The sequence below is a fragment of the Cyprinus carpio genome, chromosome B2 (genome assembly GCF_018340385.1).
Source record: "Cyprinus carpio isolate SPL01 chromosome B2, ASM1834038v1, whole genome shotgun sequence".
In the NCBI taxonomy this organism is placed as follows: domain Eukaryota; kingdom Metazoa; phylum Chordata; class Actinopteri; order Cypriniformes; family Cyprinidae; genus Cyprinus; species Cyprinus carpio.
Window position 1 is genome coordinate 27,798,253 of NC_056598.1, and position 21,357 is coordinate 27,819,609.

Below are 21,357 nucleotides of genomic sequence, written 5' to 3' on the forward strand. Positions count from 1 at the left end.
TTTTTTTTTTTGAAAAGACACAGTAAAAGCAGGAATATAATCTGGTGGTGCCATAGCATACTTATGCGATTACTTTATTTGTGCAACAAAGTATTTAAATTGTACTTTTAATATTATGATATTTCCAACAAAATCAAATCTTGTAACCATGATAACACCAGTGTTGTCAGTTGTAGACCAAGCTTTGTTAAACTGTGTTCCTCACATATGATGGGATTCTGCTTCAATCTAATCTAGATCAACTTACTCTGGCTAACTTTTTACATTCAGTATGAACCATTGTCCCTTTTATAACTCTTTTCAGCAGAAAGTAATAGCCAATCGAATCCAGACAGCAGTTGGTAGTAGCAATCCACTCGGCGACATCAAGAAACACGTGCACAAAGTCTTCAGATGAAACATTTAATACATATTGCAACAAAAGACCAATATGAACGGGCGTGAAGCAAACTATGAATGTGAACATGTTTGCAGTGATGATAGCGGCAATGTTTTTCCTTTCCACTTTATCTCTGCCTTGGACATGCTTAAGGGATCTGATCAAGATGTAGATGGTTTGTGTGGAGCAAAGTATGACGATGAGCACTGGAATAAGATAACCTAAAATCTCTAAAAGCAAGAAAAAGGTTCTATTAAGCTTTGTTGTTAGTTTTCGGTCATAGCAGGTCTGCAATTTGTCTGTGAGAAGGTCTTCATAGTGACAAGCACAGATGACCACTATGATCGTCCAGATGAAGATGCACTTTGAAATGGCGATCATCTTACTTTTGGAGGCCAGTGCTTTGGTCAGAAACGGAAACCTGACGGCTATGAATCTGTGAATGCTGATGGCTGTAATGGTGAAGATGCTGCTGTACATGTTGGAGTATTGGGTGCACAGTAGGAATGTACACAGCTCGCTGAGTTCAATCGGTTGAAAAGCTTCCAGTATCCTGAAAGGTAGAAAAATAATGGCTAGGAAATCGGCCATCAGTAGATTGAACATGTAGATGTGCGTGTCTGTCCAGCGTTTGAGGCGGCAGAAGATATACAGAGCCGTGATGTTGAAGAAAAGGCCCACTATGAAGACAGGTGGGTAGACCACACGTTCAAAGTAACTGAGCGCTACAGGTATGTTTGTGTGGTTCCTCGCTGCACTGAAGTTCACCTAGATGAGAGCCAATGATATTGTACAAATGATTAGTGGTCAATTAAGTGAGAAAGTTGCTTGGTGGAGCTAAATTATCTGAATGTCATCATTGCAAGTCAAATATTCAAATGCATGAGCTCAGATGCTGCAGGATAGCCTTCACTTTTCTGAGGTTTTTTGGCTTGTTTTTGAATTAAATAGCAAAATGTGTCAGAATTAATTTGATCAGTGTCTTTTAGTTGTGGTGGTTTTCGGTGGCTGTATGAAGTTAGTTCTTATGAAGTTAGAAGTGAAATTGGTTTCATCATGAGAAAGTTCCATTGACGTTTCACAACCAGGAAGTGTACAAATACATTTTGATGAACAGTGTATCTATTGTTTTATCATTTAAAGAACATAATAGTTTTTCTGTCAGTTATTTACCTTGGAAAAGTGCTTTGTGCTGAATAAATGCCACATGGTTTTATATTTTGTTATCTAATGCAATGATATTAACACATTTTTAAATTTCTGTACTTTCTAAGCCACTGTACTGTATGTAGATTATAGAGAGTATACGTGCAAATAAGCATAAGCACAAAAAAAAACCCCACTGTGGTTTGATTCAGTCATCTATCTTAAGATACATGAGGACAGGAAGTGTAGCATTTTGAGGTCACATGCAATGCTTTAACAAGCAATAGGTTTGTATTGAATAAGTTGATTGTGACGTAAATTAGTTTGATATACAGTTTAGAGACATGCTTTAAAGCTCTAAATACAAAATCATAACATGTAAAATGTACAGTTTTTAATGCTCTCACATTTATAATAATAAAAAGTGTCAGTATATTCCTGTTACAGGCAGTATAATTACAAATATTACATTTGTAGAGGATTTGTTATGATTTTAGTATTTACTCTGTCTATTTACTTTGATTTTATTTTATTATTAATGTATTTAGCTCATTTTTATAGTTGTAAAGTACTTTGTTAAGTTTAAATTTGTTTCTAAAGGTGCTATATAAATAAATTTGTCATTGAAATGACCATGAATATGAATTATGTTATAAACAATAATGTTAGATGTTTTAAATAATTACAGTGAATCAGAACGACTTCTGAAAACTCTGCCGTAATCCCTTGCATTTACACTCATTGCCTTAAATACCTTAAGTTATCATGTTAATAAAACAAGTTTGACTGCTACTTGAATAATCCAGTTATTCCTTCATTCCCCTGATTGACAACAAGAACAACTCACCATGATTTATAGCTTGCTCTTCTCTCAAAAAAAAGCCTGTGAGTCTGTCAGCAGTGCAGTTCTCGAAACTACGTTTAAAGAACTGAAATGTGTAGGCTGTCTGTTGCATGACCTGACAGCCTGCGTCTTTCCTGTGGTGATGCTGAATGATGTCACATAACTGATGATGTAGATTCTGACTGAACTTTTGACACTGAAGGTGCTATAAAGTGTCAGAACAGATTAAACAGATGCTCACTGCTGTCTTCAGATTTCCATTTACAGCATTGGTAATATGCAGTTTTTACAAGGTGTGCCATAAATATATGGTGTTGTGAAAAAAAAATGCTATTGTGAAATGTGCACACATGGAAAAACAAAATGAGTGGGGATTGCTCATTTAAAAAAAAAAAAAAAAACAAGATGCGTATGGTTGTGAGGGTGTGCATAGTATTTAGTGTGTAGGTATATGGTTAAGTACAAACACACACACACACACACACACACACACACACACACACAGACACACACACAAACACACACACAACATATACATATATATATATATATATATATATATATATATATATATATAAGCTATTCTTTATGTACTAGTATAACAGACTAAAGCACACAATAAATTACTAAAACTTTACTGAAATTAAAATGAAAACAAAATATAAAAACAAAAACAAATTATATAGATATTAATAAAAACTAGAACAGTATCTCAATGCTGCTAAAATAACACAGGTGAGAATCCGGACACTGGCGCCTGCTGGCCGGATGAAGAATGACAGTAAGGTTTATTCACATCAACCTCGAACACAGTACATCTTTGTGTCTTTCTTTTCTACTGTAAATTGTTTCTTTCTCTGGTCTTTCTCTCCCTGTTTTCTTTCTTTGTCTGTGTGCCACATTCTAGTTTGAATGTACTGAATCAGAGCAGTTTTTTTTCCAAACCATTCTTTTTATTCTCTCCCAAAATTGCTTTTCTTCGCATCTTTAGAAAAGTGCTTGGGGGAAAAAGCAGCCAATAATTACAACACAGTCCAGGGTCAGAGTCTGGGGTCTCTGTGATTTTAAAGAAGGTGAAAATGAATGACCGATTTCTCTCTTTCAGGAATGGTCTATACTGAGTGGCATCTTTTTGTCCTTGATGGAACATCTGAAGTAGGTCAGCTGAACACTTATGATGGAAAATCAGGTAGCCTACATAACCCTACCTATATCAAATCATTTAAAATATTCAATCAAACTTTACTACTTTTTGAGGTATTTTGCAGACATATATAAGCATTACAGTTTTTCTCAGTCGCTTTGGTGCATTTCTTGATTCGTCCTTAATATTTGCAAAGAAGTATTTGCATTTCTCAAAACAATTCGTACAAACAGCACCACAAAATAGATTACCTGCAAAAGCCTGTAACTTACTCAAAATCTTTAGTTCATCTCTCAAAAGCAAGTATTTATGCCAATGAACATATCAGTGCCATCAGAATAAAAAATCCTTGTGTCATTATTCACAAACAAGATAAAATGCTTAGTCATGTTGTCAATATAACTGATGTACTGATGTAAACTATGGCAACATTTTGGATGACAGTTACTGTACTGAACAGTATGCCATATGCTTATGTATGCCATATATCCAGTTCAAAAGTACAAATTTACACATTACTGTATGTGGGATATTGATTGAAAGAGACTAGATATAATTCCCAGTTACACTTTTACTAGTGGTCTGACCAAAAGAAAAAAAAAGAAAAAAAAACCCTTTACAATGCATTGTGGTATAGAAAAGGAAAAAGAAATATGCGCACAAAGATGAAAATAAAAAAATAAGTCCATTGTCAGAATTTGTAACTCGTGTTGTCCTCTGTCTATATAGTATATGCTTTCCAACTGAAGATTCATGAAATGAACCTTTGAGCTATTTCAGAGAAATGGGTTATCATTGGTTGATCTACATTGTCTTCATTGGTCAAGATTCACTTGCACAATTTACAAAAAGCCTAATAATAATGTGTACATTTTTTTAAATAAATAAATAAATAAATGTGCTTGGCAGTTTATGACAACTAGATGAACCATTTTGCATTTAATGACTTATACAATGAACTAAAGACTAGATGTTTTGAGGGGTAAGACTATTGCACAGAAAACTATATAATAAATTTTGAGCAACATGACATTAGCAACTGATAATGTAGGAAATTGCAGATAAATGTGCATAATCAGTTGCATGAATGTACAAAAGCAATTGCAACTTGTTCAAAAGAATGAGAAACTGGTTTTATGATGAGTATAAATGACTAGATGATGTGGAGGTTGTACAAGTAGTTTTGAGAATTTAATTTCTGATTTGAGAAATGCACCAAAGCGACAGAAAAACTGTAATATATGCATTAATTTTGCACTCAGCTGGAAAGTAACTCTATTGACCCACTAAAGCTGATTTTTAACTTTTATTTTATTTTATTGTTATTTTTGGTCTCTCCCTGGTACTAATCCAGCAATATTCCTTTATTTATTTGTCATATGTTTATATACGTGTGTGTGTGCGTGCGCATTACATCACAGGAATAAATTATATTTTAAAATATATTAAATATTGATTATATTAAAACATATATAAACAGTTCTTTTGGTTGCAATAATACGTCACAATATTACTGTTTTTTATGATCATTTAAATGCTCCTTGGTAAGCATGAGAGACTTATTTCAAGAACATTAAACACAGTCTTACCAACCCTAGTCATTTGTATGTTATACAGCTGTAATGAAGACAGGAGCAGGATGCAAAAGCAAAGCGCTTTATTGGCAAGGTAAATAACAGCGGTCAGACGGAAAAAACAACACAGGAAATCCACAATACAGATGGAAGGTCGAGACGATAACAAACTCTGATGGTGGTGACGCAGGGACTTCGGTGGGCAACCAGTGAAGATCCTCAGTGATCCGGTGCTGTATCCCAGGTGACGGTGCTCGTAATCGTAACACGACGAAGAACAGAGAAGGAATCCACAAACAGCACGGGAAACAGAAGGGAACACGCCAGAGAACCACAACGATCTGACAACATGAGACACCAGTTACTGCACTTAAAAAGGCACACACAATAGGTAGCAGCTGGTGCTGCTGATCAGCAGTGATCACAGACCACGCCCACAGACACACACCCACACACTACACAGGTGTCATGGTTGGAAAACCGTGATCTCTGGGTTTTGCACTTTGTGGTGAAGTCTGTGTATTTTGCGTCTGCACTGATTAGCTAGTGGGCGTCTCCGTTAATTGTCATCAGCAGCAGCTGTCACTCATCACTCTCTCCCTATATAATGGCTTGTCTCACGTATTGTGTTTGTGAGAGCGTTTTTTCATGTTTGGTAACTGTTTCTTTGCTTCTGTGTTGTTTCTGCGTTGGATGTCCGTGTCTTCCCCCGGAACCTCATCCACTCATCGCACCATCACAAGCATCACCACTTACCTTCGGCTTGATTCCCCGCAGTTCCTGTGCCATCCTCTCCTGCTGCCAACTCACCATCACCATCTGGATTACTCAACGTCTCCCACCATCTTGGATTGTCGTCTTCCCAGCGTTGTTTGTATTCTTGTTTGTTTTGTTTGGTTTTCATTAAATTGTTCATACTCGCACTTGTTTCCAGCTTCTCCTTCACCCAGTCGTCACAACAGGACGAGAGAGAGACAGCGAATTCATAAACTGTGACAGTACCCCCTCCCTTAGGAACGCCTCCTGGACTTACCTGTCAATTGCAATCACAGATCAGGGGGTAATCTAGAATGTCCCTAGCAGGAACCCAACTTCTCTCCTCTGGACCGTCACCCTCCCAGTCCACCAAGTATTGGAATCCGCATCCCCTCCATCTCGAATCCAGAATATGGTTAACCGAATAAGTTGGTTCCCCATCTACGAGACGCGGCGGGGGAGGAACCGGGACCGGTGGGTTAATGCGTGCATGAAACACAGGCTTTATTTTAGACTTTATTTTAGACACAGGCTTTAGGAAGGCGGGATGAATCCTTCTGTACGCAGGAGAAAGTTTGAGGCGGACTGCCACCGGACTAATGATCTTGGTGACAGTGAACGGGCCAATAAATTTGGGGGCTAACTTGTTAGATACGGATCGGAAAGGAATGTTCTTGGTAGAAAGCCACACTTTTTGACCAACGATGTATACGGGAGGCTTCAACCGGTGGCAATCGGCCTTAGCCTTGGTGGGCGCCCCCACCTGGAGCAGAGTCTCACGGGTTCTGGTCCAGGTGTGACGGCACCTCTAGATGAAGGCGAGAGCGGAGGGGACCACGACTTCGGATTCCATACTAGAAAAAATTGGTGGCTGGTAACCTAAGCTACATTCGAATGGAGATAGGCCCGTGGATGACACTGGTAACGAATTGGGGCCGTACTCCACCATCAAGAGTTGTTGATTCCAGGATGAAGGATTCTTGGAAATCAAACATCGCAACACTTTCTCCAAATCCTGGTTGGCTTTCTCGGTTTGTCCATTGCTTTGGGGATGAAACCCCGAAGATAAACTTACACTCGCCCCCAGTAATTTACAAAACTCTTGCCAAAATTTGGAAACAAATTGGGGACCCCTGTCAGAAACCATATCCATCGGGAGGCCATGTAAACGAAAGACGAGATCTATAACAGTTACCGCTATCTCTTTGGCAGAGGGTAATTTAGGCAAGGGAATAAAATGAGCCGCCTTCGAGAACCGGTCCACGACGGTCAAAACGTTCGTCTTGCCCTGGGAGGGTGGGAGGGCGGTAATAAAATTTAGAGCGATGTGAGACCAGGGTCTCGAAGGGACTGACAATGGTTGAAGTAACCCATCTGGGGGTCGATTGGAAGTTTTATCACTGGCACAACCGAGCAAGCCAAGACAAAACTGCGGATGTCGCAAGCCATTACTGGCCACCAGAATCTTTTTCTTTACCAAAAAACTGGTGCGGCTGACCCCTGGATGACATGCTATGCTGGAACAATGGCCCCACTGAACTACGTCAGACCGATACCCCTCTGGCACAAACAACCGATTCGGTGGGCAATCGGGCAGAGGTGTTACCCCCTCTAAGGCCGACATGACCTTCGATTCGATCTCCCACCTGAGAGTGGAGACAATTAGGGTCTCGGGTAAAATACACTTGGGAGTGGACAGGTGTTCCGATCGTTTTAAAATTCGAGATAAAGAGTCGGGTTTGATGTTTTTGGAACCCGGGCGGTACGACAGAGAAAAATCTAAACCTCCAAAAAAAAGTGCCCACCGAGCCTGCCTAGAGTTGAGTCTTTTGGCTGTTTTGATATATTCTAGGTCCTTGTGATCAGTCCATACAATAAAAGGTACCCCTGACCCTTCTAACCAGTGTCGCCATTCCTCCAGCACTAACATGACTGCCAACAACTCTCTGTTACCAATGTCATAGTTACATTCGGCAGGTGACAAACGATGAGAAAAAAAACACGCAAGGATGCATCTTGTCATCTGTGGAAGAACGTTGGGAAAGAACTGCTCCTACCCCCACCTCTGATGCGTTGACCTCCACCATGAACTGACGCGATGGATCAGGGGCAACGAGGATGGGAGCCAAAACGAAGCGTCTCTTAAGTTTGGCAAATACAGCCTCGGCTGTATCGGACCACCTGAACGTCGTTCTGGGAGAGGTCAAGGCAGTCAGAGGTGCGTCTAGTTGGCTGAAGTTGCGAATGAAACGCTGATAGAAATTGGCAAACCCCAAAAACCTCTGTAGGGCCTTATGGGAATCTGGACATGGCCAATCTATCACAGCCTTAACTTTGTCAGGATCCATACGCACTCCCTCAGACGAGACGATGTACCTTAGGAAAGGAACAGACTGTGCATGAAAAACGCATTTCTCCGCCTTGACAAAAAGCCCATTCTCTAGCAACCTCTGAAGCACTCATCTGACGTGCTGATCGTGATCCTGGATAGAAGATGAAAAAATCAATATGTCATCCAGGTAAACATATATGAACTGGTCAACCATATCTCTCAGCACGTCATTGACGAGTGCTTGGAAGACTGCTGGGGAGTTGGACAGCCCAAACGGCATGACCAAGTATTCAAAGTGCCCCCTAGGGGTATTAAACCCAGCCTTCCATTCATCACCCTCCCCTATGCGAACCAAATTATAAGCGTTACATAAATCCAATTTTGTGAAAATGGATGCTCCCTGTAACCGCTCGAACGCACTGCCTTCTCCTGAAACACAGCAATGGGCACAGATGAACACGCAGACACAAGACAAGACTTATGACACATGTTACTCCAACCAGACACAGAATTGTGGCTTCAATCGACTGTGGGATTGTGCTGAGTGAGCCAGGGGTGACCCAGTACTAGAGGTGCCAGTGGTGAGTCCATGAGGAGGAATGTTATGATTTCAGAGTGGTTGCCAGATGTAATGAGGGTGATGGATCCAGTAACGTGAGAAATGTTGGGGAGTTGCTGTCCATTGAGAGCATTGACAGATATCTCGTGTGTGAGGGGAAAAATGGGAATCTGAATTTGTTGTGCCAGTCTAAAGTCCAAAAAGTTACCTTCCGCCCCAGAGTCCAGTAAAGCCTTGGTGTCGTGCGTGTGGGTTGCCCACCTTAGTCTTACTGGAAGGAGTGTAGATGAGGGCTCTCGGCGGAGATCCCACCTGATAGTAGCCTCATAGTTACTACCGGGCCTGATCTTTTACCGGGCAGGAGTGGATGAAGTGGCCTGTTTTGCCGCAGTATAGGCCAAGTCTTTGGGATCTCCACCTCTCCCTCTCCTCCCGGGAAATCCGAGCTCTACCCACCTGCATAGGCTCGGGATTGGAGACGGGGCTGACCGTGTCCCCTCTGCCGGTGCGTGGGTCCTTCGCGCCGCAAAACTGATGACTCTGCTGAAACCGGCCCATTCTACTTAGGCGTGCATCAACTCTTAGTGCCAGTTCGATGAGTCCATTTAGCTTGGGAGGAAGGTCCAGCATGTAAATCTCCTTCTGGACACGGTCAGCCAACCCATGCAGGAACCGGTCCCACTGCGCCTCGTCGTTCCAATGGCACTCTGCGGCCAGGGTGCGGAACTGGATGGAATACTCTGACATTGAGTGCTCCCCCTGGCAGAGATCGGTGAGTAGTCTGGCCGCCTCCCTACCCGCCACCGCACGATCGAAAACCCTCTTCATGTCCTTGATTGCCCCACACCGCCTTTCCCCAAAGAGCCGCCTTGCCCAAAAGAAGAGTGAGAACATATGCCACCTTGGTCCGTTCCTGACGAAACGTCTGCGGCTGCAATGAGAAGTACATCGAGCAACGGGTAAGGAATGCTCTGCAATACTCGGGCTCACCTGAGTACCCTACCGGTGTGGGTAAGCGGGGCTCACGCTGATGAGGCGGCTCGGGTGGAACTGGCAGAACTGGCAGTGGGGGTGGTGCAGCGGGGTTTCTCAGGTGTTGGAGTTGTTGGGTGAACTCGGACACCTGCGCCACAAGAGCTTGGATTGCCCAACTTGTGTTCCTGTGTACTCTCTTCCTGTTGATCCATCCTCGCTATGCTGCAAGAGGCAAAATTGTCCCAGCTGGTTGCGCCTGCTGCATCCATGATGTGGTCAGATAGTTCTGTAACGAAGACAGGAGCAGAATGCAAAAGCAAAGCGCTTTATTGGCAAGGTAAATAACAGCGGTCAGATGGAAAAAACAACACAGGAAATCTACAACACAGATGGCAGGTCGAGACGATCACAAACTCTGATGGTGGGTGACGCAGGGACTTCGGTGGACTACCAGTGAAGATCCTCGGTGATCCAGTGCTGTATCCCAGGTGACGGTGCTTGTAATCCCATTGCAGGGTGGAGGTAAATACGACGAAGAACACAGAAGGAATCCATGATCCACAAACAGCACGGGAAACAGAAGGGAACATGCCGGAAAACCACAACGATCTGACAACATGAGACACCAGTTACTGCACTTAAAAAGGTACACACAATAGATAGCAGCTGGTGCTGCTGATCAGCAGTGATCACATACCACGCCCACAGACACACACCCACACACTACACAGGACGAGAGAGAGACAGCGAATTCATAAACCGTGACAACAGTAGCATCATCTCATACATCCTGCACATTTCCGTTAACGGCATCCTTTTGTCTCACCATTTTATTATTTATAATATGTAGTGTTTTGTTTCTCTCTGATGTTGCTGTTGCATTTTTTCTGTATCTCTGCTGTGATTCTCGGTTCCTTAGGGTAAGATCTATCTTGTATTCTTTTACTGCAATAAACACTGGAGCTCTACAGAGAAGGAGAATGATAAGCATAAGTTCTGCACAGACACAAAGTTTTTTTTCAGACCCATCTCTTCCTCTATAGGTTCCTTTTTACACTGGTGTGATATTTAGAATGTACAGAAGTTCTCAGCAGCCATGCATTATAATTTTTTTCCTTCTTGTTTTCTCATTATAACGACTAAATTTTCTTGTTATCTCGACATAAAGAAAGTTGTTTTCTCGTTATAACGACTTAATTTTCTTGTTATCTTGACATAACGAAAGTTGTTTTCTCGTTATAACGACTTAATTTTCTTGTTATCTCGACATAACGAAAGTTGTTTTCTCGTTATAACAACTTATTTTTCTCATTATCTCGACATAGCAAAAGTTGTTCTCTAAGAAGTTACAAAACTGCGCCAACAGGTGGCACTATAGACCTGAATATAACTGATGGGGTGTTGTATACTGTATATCCACTTTACTGAACGCGTTTGGGATAGAATAGGACCTTCCTCGTGATCGCTATAATTTGTGCAGTATTGTTCATTATTGACATTTAATTCATTCATAAATGTTAAATGCTCAAATCAGTATGACTATTTTGTGTTCTTGCTAGATGCATGAGTTTCACCAATGCGTTCCAACGTGTCATAAAATAACTGCTTATCAAAACCAAGGTTGACGTCACTGTATTCTACGGAAGTTCTAAGCGGCCATGCATTATTTATTTTTTTCCTTATTGTTTTCTCATTATAATGACTTAATTTTCTTGTGATCTCGACATAAGTTCTTTTCTCATTATAACGACTTAATTTTCTCGTTATATCGACATAACAAAAGTTGTTTTCTCGTTATAATGACTTAATTGTCTTGTTATCTCAACACAATGACAGTTTTTTAACAATGATTGTTTGATCTAGCTGTTACTATAGTAACAAACATTGACAGGCATCTGATGGACAACCAGACGCTCTTACTGTGGCTTATTTTTGAGTATATTTTTCTTCGAATTTTTATTAGCTTCCTCCATGAAGCACAAATAAAGATATAGGTGCAAACAGAATACAGTGACATCAACCTTGGTTTTGATAAGCAGTTATTTTATGACACAGAACGCGTTGGTGAAACTCATGCATCTAGCAAGAACTCAATACACAAAATAGTCATATTGATTCAAGCATTTAACTTTTATGAATTAATTAAATGTCAATAATGAACAATACTGCACAAATTTTAGCGATCACGAGGAAGGTCCTATTCTATCTCAAACGTGTTCAGTAACACCCCATCAGTTATATTCAGGTCTATAGTGCCACCTGTTGGCGCAGTATTGTAACTTCTTAGAGAACAACTTTCGTTATGTCGAGATAACAAGAAAATTAAGTCGTTATAACGAGAAAACAAGAAGGAAAAAAATTATAATGCATGGCCGCTTAGAACTTCCGTAGTATTCTGTTTGCACCTATATCTTTATTTGTGCTTCTTTGAGGTAGTTATTACCTAGGCGAAGCAAAATTTGCTGAAATATCCAACTTTTTCCTGATGTAAAAATGGGCGCCGCCATTTGTAAATTTAATGGGTCTAGCTGCCGGTCTCATTTGCGTCCAGCTATTTTTAGATGTACAAAAGAGTTCATTTTACTGCTTGATATTGATGTGTCCTATCATATTATTTTAATCTGTTATCTTAATTAAGAACACACTGATTTGTACTGCAAACAGTTTTACCGTTTACTGCACGGTATTATTCTCGTTATTTACCTATAGCGGCTAATGAAATGGAAGTTTCACCCATAGGCTTACTTCCGCATTGAGGAAAATGGTGGATAGGCTACAGTAAGAGCATCTTGTTGTCCATCAGATGCCTGTCAAAGTTAAGTTCGTAACTATAGTAACAGTTAGATGTAGATCAATCATTGTTTGTTTTAAATGTAATTGTGTTTGTGTTGAGATAAAATTAAGTTTTGGTAGTGAGAAAACAACTCTGGTTGTGTCGAGATAGTGAGAAAGTTGATTAGTTATTAGTTGAACAACTCGTTATGTCGAGATCACGAGAAAATAAAGTCGTTATAACGAGAAAACAAGAAGGAAAAAAATAAATAATGCATGGCCGCTTAAACTTCCGTAAGTTAGTGTATTTTTTTTTGTTTTTTTTTTTTGTTTTTTTTTTTATTTTTTTTTGTTGTATGTGCAATGTGGTTTTTTTTTGAGGAACTTGCACACATTCTAAGCTGCTTGTAGCATTTTGACACATTTTATTATAACTTCTCAAAGTGCTCACACATTATATATACACACATTGTGCTAATGAAGCTGTGAACATTGGCGGCTGTTCATCATGCTTACTTATTGGGTAGTCGTGGCTTAGTGGTTAGAGAGTTTGACTCCTAACCCTAAGGTTGTGGGTTTGAGTGTAGGTGGCCTAATGGTTAGAGTGAGGTGCCCTTGAGCAAGGCACCGAACCCCCAACTGCTCCCCGGGCACCGCAGCATAAATGGCTGCCCACTGTTCTGGGTGCGTGTTCACGGTGTGTGTGTGTGTTCACTGCTGTGTGTGTGCACTTTGGATGGGTTAAATTCAGAGCACGAATTCTGAGTATGGGTCACCATACTTGGCTGTATGTCACTTCACTTATCAGCAAAAATAGATAAATTACTAGGTGATGAAAATGCAGATCTATCTATCTGTCCATCCTTTCGTCCATCTATCTATCTATCTATCTATCTATCTATCTATCTATCTATCTATCTATCTATCTATCTATCTATCTATCTGTCAGTCTGTCTGTCTGTCTGTTGTTCTGTCTATCATTCTGTCTTTCTATATATCGTTCAAGATATTACTCTGTGTACTGTACTCTATCTGCCTGTCTTTTGTTCTGTCTCTGTCGGTCTTTCTGCTCACCCTCATATGGTCATATTTGGTGTCATTTCCTGCTAATATGCTGTAAATGTTCCTCTCTGGTGTGAAGTGCAGTGTGCTCGCTGTCAGAAAGTGTTGGGAGACTTCTATATATGCTGTGTGCTGGTGTGGCCCTGCTGCATGCGCTGCTCGCTGTGAATACTGATTTGGACTCTTGCATCAGCTCAAGTGCAATGTGAATATTCTAAGCTAGCACTAACGCAGCAGAGAGCTGTTACATAAGCTCTGACCACCGGGACTCATTAGATCTCTCTGTTTCTCAGCAATGCCTCTCTCTCACTTTTATAGAATTCACCAGTTTTCTGGAATCTGATAGTGGGAGGAGAATGAAATGAAGCTGTGTAACCTCCAAAAGACTCCTGAAGTCTGAGAAGTCTCAAGACCCGAGCGAGTGATTGAGAAAGAGGAAACACTGAAAGTGAGATTGTCTTGTTTAGCTGAATGTGAGAATGATGGTATTAAAAGGAAGTAGAACAGCTGTAGCCATGGAGACCAGCTCAATGGAAAGCTGATGATTTTTGAAGGATGGGGTGATATTATGTGAAAGAAGGACAGGAGGGAACAAAAGGTGAGAAGGAGAGCAGGAAAAAATATAGAATATCAGAGTGACAGAAGCTAGATGTGTTTAACTGAGTTAAACAGGAAGAGAGTGTGGGATGTTTCGAGCTCACGGCGGTCTTTGTAGGGGGTGAGATCGTATCTGTTGGGTGTTACACTAAAATTAGGTCACCAAACAGAGAGAGTTTTGTCATCTTTCTAGTTCATCTGTACATCTGTACAAAGAATGCGTACAAGGCTGTACCCCGCCTCCACCTAGGGTTCTCGCTCACATCTCTGCTATGCTAATTCCAGCATACAGACCACTTCTGAAACAAGCTAAACCAGTTCAAAAACTCATCACAGTTTGGCCAGATGATGCTACCTCAAAACTGGAGGACTGCTTTCAGTGCACAGACTGGATGATGTTTAAAGAGGCAGCCACCTACAACCACCTCCACAGACCTGCAGGAGTACAATGAAACTGTGAGTGCTTATATCAGGAAGTGCATTTATGATGTGACAGTCACCAAGACCATCACCACACATGCAAACCAAAAGCCGTGGATGACAGCAGAGGTTTGTGGGCTGCTAAAGGCAAGAGATGAAGCATTCAGATAAGGAGATATAGCAGCCCTTAAAACAGCAAGAGCCAATCTGTCCTGTGGCATCAAAAATGCAAAACGGTCATATGCCCAAAAAATCAACAATCACTTCACAGACAGCAGAGACACACAGAGCCTGTGGCAGGCCATTCAGACCATAACAGACTACAAGTCCCCCGCCATAGGCCTGTGATGACGACACATTCCTCCCGGATGCACTCAACCACTTTTATTCACGGTTTGAAATGCAGAATGACACACCTGCACAAAAACTGCCCATACCTCCCAACGACCAGGTGCTCTGTCTGTCTCCAGCCGATGTAAGGAAGACCCTATCTAGGATTATCACACGCAAGACTGCGGGACCCGACCACATACCTGGCCGTGTACTGAAAGACTGTGCACAGCTGACAGATGTCCTAACAGATATCTTCAACACCTCGCTGAGCCAGGCAGTGCTCCCCTCATGTCTCAAATCTACAACAATCATACCGGTACCTAAGAAATCACCTGTGTCCTGTCTAAACGACTACCGTCCCATAGAGTTGACTCCAATCATGATGAAGTGCTTTGAGAGGTTAGTCATGCAAAACATCAAAACCAGCCTCCCCAACACACTTGATCCGCTCCAGTTTGCATACCGTCCAAACCACTCTACAGACGATGCAATCTCCTCCACCCTCCACCTGGCTCTTACCCACCTAGAAAATAAAGACTCCTATGTCAGAATGATGTTCATTGACTTCAGCTCAGCATTCAGCACAATAATACCACAACAGCTCATTAACAAACTAAACCTGCTGGGCCTTAACAATTCCCTCTGTAATTGGATCCTGGACTTTCTAACTGGAAGACCTCAGTCAGTCCGTGTCGGTCACAACACCTCGAGCACTACCACACTCAGCACAGGTGCCCCACAAGGCTGTGTGCTCAGCCCACTGCTCTTCACGCTGCTGACCCGACTGCACTGCCAAGTTCAGCTCCAACCACCATCAAGTTTGTGGATGACACAATTTTGGTAGGTCTCATCAGCAACAGCGATGAAACACACTAAAGAGAGGAAGTGGCACAACTGGCTGAATGATGTGGCACTAACAACCTGTCCCTCAATGTGAGTAAACACAAAGGAGGTTGTGATGATCACCCCCACTGACCATCGAGAGCTCGACTGTGGAGAGAGTCAGCAGCACTAAATTCCTGGGGGTGCACATCACAGAGGATCTCACCTGGACCACCAACAACATGTCACTCTCCAAGAAGGCACAACAGTGCCTACACTTACTCCGCTGGGTTAAAAGAGCAAGTCTCCCTCCACACATCCTCACCACATTCTACAGGGGAACCATTGAGAGTGTGCTGACCAGCTGCATCACTGTCTGGTATGGGAACTGTAATGCAGCAGACTGCAAGACCCTCCAGAGGACAGTGAACACAGCTGCAAAGATCATCAGTGCCCCTCTCCCCTCCATCCTGGACATTTTCCTTATACGATGCTCCAGCAAAGCCAACAGTATTGTGAAGGACCCCACCCATCCCTCCCACAGTCTCTTCCAGCTCCTACCATCAGGAAGATGGTACCGGAGCATCAGAGCCCGCTCCGCCAGACTGCTCAACAGTTTTTTCCCCCAAGCTGAAATATGGAAATCTCACCTCCTCCACCCCCCAAACCATACCATACCATATCACAGAAAAACTGCCTGAAACATCTTTTTTTTTTGTGTGTGAAATTCTCCTCTATGCGCACTAGACACTTTTCACACACACTGCTGTGTGTACATAATCACACAAAGACTCATATGTTTACATGCTCGTGCACTACTAATCATCTTGCACTATTCCCCAGCCAGCTGCTTGACTTACAGTGTTTCTCTTTGCACATGTACAGTATTATGTGAAGCATTCGTACAGTCTATATATAATTTTTTCCCCGTTTCAGTCAATGTATAGGTAAACATTTATATATAGTATATTCATATTAAAAATCTGTCTGTAGGTTAGGTGTGTATAGGTACAGTGTTTATGAGTAGCATTTGTATAGTTTGTATTTAGTTTCTTTTAGTTTATTTATAGGTAAACATTTATATATAGTATTTAAAGTCAAAATCTGTCAGTAGGTTAGTTGTGTATAGGTTTTACTGTTTAACTTCATTGTTGTCTGTATTTATGTAGAAACGTGGTCCTGTGAGGCACGACATTTCGTTCCACTGTATGTCCACACATGTAGCAGAATGACAATAAAGCTCAACTTCAACTTCAACTGGAATGGGTGTTGTTTCCTTGGCTTTTATTTCATCCTATCTGGCTGAAATTAGAACCAGCTGCTTTCGTTCTTTCCATTATATTAGTAATTTATAGAATCTATAAGCAGACATGGTAATTGATGATTTTGAGATTAGAGGAAATATTATACTTCAACGCTTTTGTGCTTTTGCATTCCCTGAGAATCTTTGCGTTTACCTGCAACTACTGTAGGAAACTTTTTTCTCCCAACTAGTAATTTTCACATATAATTACAACGAAGTAACACATGAAATTTATCGAATGGCATGAAATTAAGTAATTGAAACTGAAACAGTATTTTCTTGTAAAACATGCTCTAATAAAATAAAAAAGAATAAAAATATACCTTATACAGACATATTTATAAATTACACCTGAAATTGTTGAGGAAATCATGCTATTACATTTGTTATTGTCCAAATAACAGTTTTTATCTAGCACAATCTTAATAAAGGTTCTTTATTGGTACTGATGTTCCATGAAAATCCTTTAACATCCATGGAATCTTTCTTTACAATAAGTAAAAAAAAAAAAAACCCAAAGGCTTCAGGTCTGAGCCATAACTAAGGATAAAGAGACTTGGAGATGGGCTCTTTGACCAACCACAGCGCATAAAACACCATCTTTAAATTTTCACATGAAACATGAATAAATACAATATATTTTCACGTTAAGATATTCTGTCGTGCACACCATAGTAAAACACTTGTATTGTATTTTCCAATGTTTTGCTGGAATAAAACTGACCCAAAACTGAAGCGGCCTTTACCATCACTGTCACTTTATACAATATAGATTGTTTTAAAGCAGCTTTACATTAATTAACATGAAAATAGCAGTTTTAATTAAAAAAATTAAATAAATTTTCTTTCAGCTGTAAGGTAGCTCCAAAGAAGTTAAATACTGAATTGAAAGAAGTTAAATACTGTATTGAGGTGTTTCAATTTGATTCAATAATTGTGTCAGTGTTGCAAAGTTCATCAATTATGAAACAAATTCAATTCAAGCAGCGCAACAAAAGGAAATAGTGTCATTATCCAGTAGTATTCAAGTCAGTTCAGTGCTGATTCTATTCAGTTCAGTAACAAGAAGTGGACCTATTTTGTGTCACAACAGAAGATTAAAGATTCAACCATATCTGATGGGTTTGATTAGTTCAGAGGAGCTTAAATATATGACTAGGAAGAGAAAATAATATGTTAATTTGAATTTTTTATATATATATATATATATATATACTGTGTGTGTATATATATATATTTATATATATATATATATACTGTGTGTATATATATATATATATATATATATATATAAACCTTAATGTATTAAAATATTTTAAATATATATATATATATATATATATATATATATTTATATAAATATGTATATATATGTATATATATATATATATATATATATATATATATATATATATATATATATATATATATATATATAAAATTTCAAATTAACATATTATTTTCTCTTTCTAGTCATATATTTATTTATTTATTTATTTATTTATTTTTTTTTTTATTAGAACCCCAAGCAGAAAAAAAGTCAATCACAACAAAACATGCTATTAATATACAGCTGTGATTCACTCTCAGTGGGGTTTGAATGTTAGTCAACTCTACTATCTGTCTCTTTGAGCTCTATAGAAAATGGAAGAATACGAGAGGTGCATGCAAGCATGCTATAGCATGTGCACTAACAAGAAGGCGGGTGCGTGTTGTTGCCAGTCAGCCTATCCCTGCCGCTATATGGGTCAGCCTCACATGGCACGACATGCTGGCTGATTCAGTGCTGGTAAACTGGCTTGCTTGCTCACCTGTTTCCACAGCAACGCCGTCCCTGCCCTTTCTACGTGTTCACAATGGCTCCGCAAGCATCTGCTTCCTCTCACCAGCCAGAGCATTTGCAGGGAAATTTGCCTCACAAATCAGAGACACATCACTGGTGTCCGCTTTTGTTTACCACCTTGTTGATGACATACGTGTTCTATAATTCAGTTAATTTTTCTCTTTCGTTTTCTCTAGATAGGTGTGACTGTCATTGCTGACGTCCATATTCCTGTCATTTAATGTTTTTGAAGCATGCGTATTGTTCTCTTTGAAAGGCAGAGGTAGAAGAAATGCAGATGTTGTTGTCAGATACCTTTGTTGACCAAAGCCGCACATGCCACTCATACTATAGATGCCCTACAACAAGCCTATCTCACTTGGAAGTTTCCCTTATAAAGTTCTGTTGAAGACTGCAGTAGCCTGGTGGAGACAGAAATTCGTTTTTTTTTCCCTCATACCACTTTAAAACTGCAGGTCTGGATGTTTTTTGACTGTTGGGTTCTTGAGGTAAAGGACTGGCCATTCTTTGATGGTCAAACTAGCTGTTGTGAACCTGGTTTGGTTGTAGTTGGCAGGTTGGTTCATGCCCGCAGATTACAATTACATCATGTTTCTGATATTTTCAACAAGTGTCTTGTCTAAATCAATAGGCGTAGTTATGTTTAAAAGCTTTTCCACAAAGGTGTGTCAAAGCTACCTTGCTATGACTTTGTTTATTGTTGGCTAAAACTAAAATGATTAAAATTAGTTTTCATCTATTGAAATAAAGCTAAAATAAAATCTTTAAAATATCTTAAATTAGATTTAAAAGGGTTGAATAGTGTAGAATAGAGCCTGAAAAATATAAAAAGAACTAATAAAAAGCACAATAATGTTACTAAAACTTACACCAATTACTGTAATAATATACAAATAATATCAAAATATCACAGGTATGAACAGAAATAGCCATTTCTGCTATCAAAATAAGATTTCTTATACCATTTTTCCTTTCCGATCTATAATAATAATAATAATAATAATAATAATAATAATAATAATAATAATAATAATAATAATAATAATAATTGTTTTTTCTATGCAGTTGATAGAATGTTTGGATTGTTTTGCATGGTTGCCAGAAATTTTGGGTGGTTTTAACATTTTTTTTAATAGTAATACTTTATATTAAGGTGTCCTGAAGGTTAGACTTTACATACTTACTATTATAATAACAATAAATTATTCATAATTACATGCAAGTAACCCAAAACCCAACCCTAATCCTAAATTTAAAGTAAGTGGATGTAGATGATTAGTATTACTCAGTATTTAAATGTATAATTACACTGTAACAAGGACACCTTAAAATAAAGCGTAACCTTTTTTTATACCCCCTTGGCAAAGATTGTAATCTGATCAAAGGTCCCACTTTATATTAGGTGGCCTTGTACTTTACTGTACATTAAAAATAAGTACAATGTAAATGTTGTGTAATGTAACTACAAGCAGACAGTGGCGTGCACAGGTGGGCCGGGGGGGGCTCGAGCCCCTGCCCCTTTAATCGCCGATGCTAAAGTGCCCTTTAGGTCCAGTTTCTGTGCCCCCGGACCGCGAATTCTACCAAGAGTGACCCACCAAACCATGTAGCCCAAGAGACAAAGAGTATGAGCGATGAGGGAGGAGGAGGAGGAGGAAGAGAGGAATAAAGAGAGAGGCGAACAGGACAAGAGAGGAGAACAGGACAAGAGAGAACGGAAGGTGAGAAGGAGGAGGGAGGAGAGAACACAAGGTGAGAGAGTGTGTTTTCACACTGACCCGGTAACATGTTGCCTGGAGTCCCATCAGATAAACAGGCTCAAGCCAGCAGAGATTAGAGAGCTTTTGAAATGGTAGAAAAGCAAGGGATTAGAGGGAGGGATAGAGGGGGGCAGGAGGGAGTGGGATTATGGCACCATGCGAAGACAGGATCAAACATAATCCCTGTGAACGCTCAAACCTCCAGCTTGGTTACAGGTGGAGCGAGAGTGAGGATTTACCCATCAGTCACCTCATCAGTCCATCGTTCCGCAGTACAATGAGTTTATGATCAGTCCGTTCACTCTATTCATCAACAGATTAGGTGCAACGTGCATTTTTTTTTTACACATTAGTATTATTTGTCAAACATCCTCTATAAAAAAATAGGTACAAGTATTGTCACTGGGGCGGTACCTTTTCGAAAGGTTTACTCAATTTAACACTTGTGGTACCCTTTTAAAAGCTGCTAAATGTACCATTTAGAATATGTACACTTTAGCTACTAACATGTATGTTTACAGTACTATTATGATAAGGTGTATCTTTTGAAAGGATACCGTGCCAGTGACAGCTTTTTCTGAGGTGATTACAGGCTCAAATCAAAACAGCCCACCTTCACATTAAGGTTCCTAAATGTGAGTTTCTTTCTTCAGTGTAAGTGCAGTTTTATCTTCCATTAGGCAGAAATAGAAGGTCTGAAAGCTTAGAAAAGTAATGGCACACGTAAGCTATGATT

General features: G+C 40.0%; 1 protein-coding gene across 1 annotated transcript; it reads right to left on the minus strand.

The window, feature by feature from the left end:
- Positions 1-2,483, minus strand: gpr35b (G-protein coupled receptor 35 b). The gene is made up of 2 exons (XM_019090179.2): positions 2,373-2,483; positions 1-1,147 (listed from the first exon to the last, which is right to left on the minus strand). Exons 1-2 carry the CDS (start codon positions 2,373-2,375, stop codon positions 239-241), a joined length of 912 nt encoding a protein of 303 aa, XP_018945724.2. The 5' UTR covers positions 2,376-2,483; the 3' UTR covers positions 1-238.
- Between the last annotated feature and the right edge of the window lie 18,874 nt (positions 2,484-21,357).